The sequence below is a fragment of the Dermacentor silvarum genome, chromosome 1 (assembly GCF_013339745.2).
Source record: "Dermacentor silvarum isolate Dsil-2018 chromosome 1, BIME_Dsil_1.4, whole genome shotgun sequence".
NCBI classification, from domain to species: domain Eukaryota; kingdom Metazoa; phylum Arthropoda; class Arachnida; order Ixodida; family Ixodidae; genus Dermacentor; species Dermacentor silvarum.
This window is the reverse complement of record NC_051154.1, coordinates 235,720,602-235,727,410: the sequence shown is the minus strand read 5'-3', so window position 1 is coordinate 235,727,410 and position 6,809 is coordinate 235,720,602. Positions and strand designations below refer to the sequence as shown.

Genomic DNA, 6,809 nt, shown 5'->3' with positions numbered 1-6,809 from the left:
CACTATTTTGCTAGGACAAACACAAGTTTTCTTTCTTCCCTCGTACGATTTCAGAGCGGCGGAATTTCCTACGCGATCCGTATTGATACATGAAAAATGAGAGCCTATTTTATTGTGTTTGTTTCTATTTTTTTATCTGCATTTTGTGTTGCAATTTTTGTAATTGCAATCACTTTATTGCAGTTAATACACATTGAAATTTGTGCATTGCAATGATTTTGTAGTGCAGTTTGTACTTTGGAATACTTTTTGTGTATGATTTGTTGCCTTGTTTACTCCTGTTCTTCAATGTACGAGTGCCCGTCCTCCAAGGACCAAATTTTGGTTTGCACTATGTCGCAAAATAAATAAATAGACACCGCGGAAAGTGCCTGAAGTGCCCTCACAAGGCTAATCGAGTCAAAAGCGACGTGCTTCTTTCGCAACATTTATTGATTAACAGTCATATCTGCGATCGATGTAAAACCTCATACGCAATATCGGCTGATAATTATTTCTATTTTAACTTTTTTTTTCCCCTTTCATGATAGAGCTCACTTTTTTTTTTTTTTTTGAATAAACCTTACATGCGAGTTTGCACTTGTCCTTATAATATCTTCCTGCTTTCGTACGTCGTCTTCGCGCTGCACCTTGCTAACAACAACGAGAGATAGAAAGAAGTAAACACGAGCCCTCCGGGAAAGGCGCTCGCTCACTCTCGAAGAAACGGGCGCGCGCGCGCGCGCCTGCCGCCGCGGTGTCGCGTGGGACCGTCCGATGCCGCCACCTGGCGCACGCCGGCTCCTAAAGAAGGGAGGAGGCGGAGGAGGCGCACCCCCGAGGCGGGCGTTCCGAACGCGGGCGGCCAGTCAGTCGGTCCGCGAGCCGGCGCGAGCGAAGCAGCAGCAGCAGCAGCACCAGCAGTCCGGGCGATTCCGATGGCCGGTCTCCGTGCTCCCGCCGACTGACCACGCGCACGTGCTGACCATGGGCAGTCCCGACGCGCCGGCGCGGACCTCCGTGTCCTGGGAGCCGTGGCGGGCCCCCCTGCTGGGCCCCGCGTCGGGCGGCAACGGCGTGCTCGCCTGGCGCCTGGCCGCCGTCGCGGTGCAGTGGTTCCTCTTGACCGGCTTGGTGACAGTGACCGTGGTGTGCGTGGTCAGGTTACAGCGGCTCGAGGACAGAGTGAGCCTGCTCGAGCAGAAGCTGCTGGCGCTGGACGTGCGCGCGGACCCTCTCGGCGGACGAGCGACTGCGCCACAACAACAGGTGGGCGGCGATACGAGGTCGACGAGCTATAGCTTTATTACTATAAGGCGCCGGAAGAGCCACCGCTTGCGCGCTCGCGGCTTCTTTCCGGCACTTTCGCCGCTCTTTGACGCGCCCAAGTTTAATAACGACGAACCGAGTAGCACGTGTACAGGTGGCGCCGGATCCATCGGGTGTCACGACGGCACGAGTCATCGCAAAGTGTTTAATGACTGGTAATATAATTAGTATCTATTCAAGGACGGCCGAGGACTAAATGTTCCAGTGTTGTAGCGTAATGAAGAGGGATTCACGCGCGCCGCGCCGCCGCTTGCGCCAGCCTTAAGGAAACTATGCTCTTTGAGGGTAGACGTTAATGCGATACTCATGATATACGATGATATGTAATGCGATAATCATTTGCTCTGAAGTGACCGCAATCGACGTACATGACTGGTGCATCTTGCCGTGTTATTCAACCGTGCTGTCCTGTGACGGCACCAACGGCGCAACAACAACGAACTCACGTTCATTATTGTTGCGCTGCCTTTGATTGATTTCTAGCGCAATTTCTCAACCACACTCTGCGCCGCAACCGCACTAAGGTATACATGCCGAACTATGCACGCGGGAAAAAGCATCGCAGTTTTGGTATCAATACTCTTGCACTATACCCGCGATTTGTCGCAGAACTGACTCTATACTGAACTGTTCTTACTTAACAATTCATTTAATTCTTCTAAGACAAGTAAAAATAAAACACTGTTTTGCTGAAAATGGCTGCACCTATACATTTGCCAGCCCAAAGCTTGTGCAGGGAAAGCATTGCTCTTATTGGGCGCCAAGAACCGAAAAGACGACGTACTGCGCTGAGAGCTGAGAAAGTAAAAACTCACTGCTATCGTGTGCCAGTATAGAGATACTGAGATGCTGTCGGCCAAGTCGATCTTTGCAGTTCGCGGTTACTCTCGGAACATGTGATTACATGGCGCCTCTGCAACGAGACATCACCACGTAAACATCCGAGTCACATGTGCTAGTGACCTTTAACGCAAACTGTACCGAGCTTTATCACTCCATCGAGGGTATTGAAATGCGAGTGGAAACCGGCGGTTTTCATTATGCTTGATTTGTCCGGCCGAATGTGCACGTATACGTCACAACGAACGTCGGCCACGCGCGCTACGTTCGTGACTCGGAGCATATCCACCGTACTGTGTTCACTGCGTGTATCGAGCGCAGAGGACATAACAGCAGCGCCTTTTTATCGCAGCAATACTTGACTCTAAACTTAGAGACATTGATAATCCAGAAGAAACATAAACGGGCTAAGAAACGCAACGCGCTGTACAATGAACTTTATCGTCAACTATAAAATTGATTTTACATTGCGTTGCATTATACAACTTTTCCAGCATTGAGGAGCCGCATCCATATAATTTTATAACATAAAGTTAGCGTGCACGTAGGTATAGAGAAGGGACGTGAGCGGGATCTCGGGATTCAATGGCGCCTTAATTATTGTCGAGTTATCACACCGGTTACTGTCATCACCTTACGCCAATAGAAGTTTTGTGAACCCCCAGGCACGATTCTCAACGATTCCACGAGCAGAGCATAGCTTTGGTTTTTCTAGATCACACAAACAACATATCTTAGACACTCGTCGCCAGGACAATCGCAGCTGCGCTTTGTAGTTTTTCATCATATTGCTTTGCATGTACTTATTCAACAACAGTGCTCTTTGCCAGGGTAGACAGAGCCCTCTATAAGAGCATATATGACTGACTTGCCGATTTTGCGAAATTAATTACCTTTTGCGAACTAAACTAACTATAACCGAACCACTTTAGTTCTACACGAGTGGACCGTTACGGCCCTACGTTTGCTTTTATATTGACGTAACGAGAGTATAACCGCTGCGCCACAACGAGGGATCTTGTTTGTGCAATTACGGGGTCTTATGGATAGTCGGACCCACTTTGTTGGACACACAAGACGTATTACGTCAACACTGCGCTCGTTCTTCGAACTTGTATTCCTCGGCGTGATCAGTGAACGTTGTTATGTGCGTGTGTGCTCACTGACTCTGTTTCTTTCTTCCTATCTCTTTGTGTCCCTGTTTTCCTTCCCAAGTATAAGGGAAGTCATCTGGGCACGCGACCGTGCTTGATATTCCTACTTTTCTATTGTCATTTTTCGCTCGAGTATACAGGTTGAAACGAATTAGCGTCCGCGTTACTGAACCAGAGTACGAACTACAACTGTATATTGCTTCGTCCCGGCAACATACTTTCTACGGAGTGTTTGCGTCGGGCGCTGGTCCAAAACGGTAAGTAACAAGGCAAGCAGAGTAAAGATGGACAGAGAGAGAGAGAGAGAGAGAGAGAGAGAAAAGAGCATTCGACGCATGACAGTTGTCTCATTTGTGGCCGTGACTCACGCTGTATTATAGCATTCAACCTATGCACTTCTCATATAACTCCTTAGTATCAATCTCCACACTCTGCGCGTACTTGAGTGCAAGGAAAATCCTAACTTTGGAATGCGCTACTCCTATATGCACCTGGATTGGTGTGAAGAAATGCGGCGCTTAATTCGCGGGCTCCCTTCACCCGCTGTATAAGTATAACGTGGCCGACAATTTCAGAAAATAAAGAGTGAACAAGTTTACCGGCAGACAAGCAAAGCACCAACTTTCATGACTGATCGTTCGAGCGTATAGAAAACCGCGTCCAACGATCACCACGGCTAGAGAGTGACTAACTTCGCGCATTTCCCCGAGTATAAAGGGCGGGGGGGAACGATAAGAAAAAAAAAAAACAGAAAATAAGACAAAACTATACGCGTGAACGCGTAAGCTAATACACGTCTTTCGCTCAAGGGGCGGAAACTGTTTCGGGCTTCCCGGAGCCTTTTCCGAAACAACAAGGTTGAAAAATGGATGCACGCGAGTATGCCGGTCGCAGCAGCTTATTCTGTTCGTGCTCGTACAGGGAGGGGGCGGGAGAGGCGCGTGCCGCGCGTTGCTCGGCAAACGGCACGCCGAGGGCACCAAGCCAAACGTTGCAACCGTACACTGCAGACAACCCACGCACGCTACGTACCTCCGCTCGGCCGACCTGTGTTTCCATCCCACAGTGGCAACAGTTTCTGCGAAAACCACGGAGGAGATCAATTTCGACGCGGCTTAGTACCGCCCATCTTGACGCTAATTAACGCGTCGCCTCGGCGCCCTTATCTCTTCTTGGCAACGCCGCGCTTGGCTGCCGTCCGTCGCCTCGTTTTCTCGCTCCTCCAGCCCGCTATCATCGCTGTGCCCCTCCTGTGCTCACGAAAACAAGGGGCTTCGTGTCTGTTTGGATACAGCCCTTGATTTCGTGGCCGATTCGTGCCGTGGTCCGGACCTGGCTATAAGAAGCTGGATGGGGAGGGAGATAATGTAATGGGCATGAGCGTCTACCATTCCACTGTCACTGCCGCCCGCTGTCTTGCCTTCCGAAAGGTTGCGGTGCTTGGTTCCCTCTCTGCGAAAATAAAGAAATGCAAACAGTCTGTTTAAGCAAAAACAAACAAACAGAGCAGAAAGAACACTATGTATGTATGTATATATATATATATATATATATATATATATATATATGCTTGGAAGAAGCGACGACAGCACATGATGACGCTTAGCCATGCGAACAGTACATGTGTCAAAGGTGTAGCTACGACCTGCAAAAGTTGTGAAATGCACCACGCAAGGGTTGACTCTCCCGCGAGCCCTTCAAATGTCATTTAGAGTAGGAGCAGGAAAGAAAAAAAATTTAAAAAAAGCGTAGATGTCGCGGAATCTGGCTCCTGAACTTCGCGGTTCGCTGCGCTTACACACTCCCGACGGTGGCCTGCAGGACTTTTCCAGCACTCTTGTTGATGGTAAACTTGCAAATTGACTCCGCGTGAGGGGCTCAGAATGTCAACATCACGTATACGTTTTGAATCACTTAACGCATGTATGTACGTACTTTCCGGTAAAAGAGAAACACAAAAAGGTCACATACGCACCACGTCACCTGCATGCCTGTCGCAAAGCAAGGTGCTAAATAATTGATAACATAGGCGCGCGAAAGAAACAAAAATAAGCAATGTGTGCCACTTCATTGTTCTACATGAGCGAATAACATAAAGCTGTTCTCGCGCTTTTCCCAATTAATTTTTTCTTTGTTTTAATACTTCGTATTTGAGAAATGTTGGCACCTTTGGGCTGGCGCCGGCTACTCCTTTTCACATAAAATAAATATATATAGTAATTGAAATAATAGTGCACACACAATGCAAACGGTGGGTAGACATCACGTATTAACTAACTACGGGTTAGAAAGCGACAAACTAGCAACGTCGTGCCGGGTACTATTGTCTTTTAAGACGTCACGCTTATGCACTTTCACAGACGAATACGCAGGCGTTACGCAGCAACGAATGAAACTCAGTAGCACTGTAGCAGGCAATGATGAGATTTTGGCAGGCACTTGGATGCAAATGCACTGCTGTCTCTCACCCAGATGCCTTCATCGCTTACGGAAGAGACAGACTGGGAGACGTGTGGGATCGAAATAACTGAACTCCAACCCGCCTCGTCGTCTCAGTGACTATTGCATTCAGTTGCTGAGCACAAGGCCGCGGATTCGGTTCCCCGCTGCGAACGGCTCCATTTATATAGGGGTTGGAGTGAAACAGCTCGTGAAACTCAGCATGATGCTCGTTAAGGAAACAAAGGCGTTCGACAATATTAACTGAGCAGACATACGAAGTGATGCGGTACATCTGTTTATCGTGCTGCGGTCACTCACCGGCGTCGTCAGCGAAATAAGGAAGGCGAATTGGTATAGTGGAGGATGAGAGAAAAGTTTGTGAGAACATATATTCGGCCGTAAAGAGAAAACGAACTTAGGCGAAGATAAAAGACCGATCCGATGCGAAATTTCTCTAATTTATATGCTAACCAGCTAAGGGCGCGCAGGACAGATTCGGGGGGGACATATCGATAGCGTTTCCGAAGCAATATGGACTGTGCAGTCATCTCCGCTGGTATAGTTCTATACCTCTGCGAACCTGGCTCATTTGTGTGACTCCCGTATATAGGAAAAGCTGCATGCGAGGAGAAGGTTTTTCAGAGTCTCATCATTTGCGCGGTCGAGGAAGGTAGGAGCGTCAACTCGCCTTTGGCGGAACAGGCGCTCAACGATATGAGCAGCCTTGCTCCGCATTCCGTCACGGTTTGTAACCGTGCGATATTATCACCAGCCAGTCCGACAAGCTATATATATATACCACCGTCAACTAATCCAACAAGCTGCTAAGGGCCCTATAACCAATACCCGTTTGATGTTTTTGTTCTATGCTCGAGGTTGTAAAGCACGGCTTATCGAGTGTTCTACCGCAATATTTATTTCTTTCTTTTTCTTTTTCAGAAAACGTTATTCATAGTGGAACAGCAGTAAATGAAATGTTGCGAGGTGATTATTTCTCATTCATTCTTTAAAGGGACTGCATAGCGTTCAATGTGTTTACCAAAATGTTTAAGACAGAAAAAAAAG

At 48.1% G+C, this 6,809-nt stretch overlaps 1 protein-coding gene across 1 annotated transcript in view; it reads left to right on the top strand.

Annotated features, from left to right (window-relative positions):
• Window positions 1-756: 756 nt before the first annotated feature.
• The window catches only part of LOC119437878 (collagen alpha chain CG42342-like), a 362,253-nt gene continuing 356,200 nt past the window's right edge, over window positions 757-6,809 (top strand). The window contains exon 1 of the mRNA XM_037704752.2: window positions 757-1,248. Within this exon, the coding sequence (XP_037560680.1) occupies window positions 757-1,248 (492 nt within the window). The remainder of the gene's footprint in view (window positions 1,249-6,809) is intronic.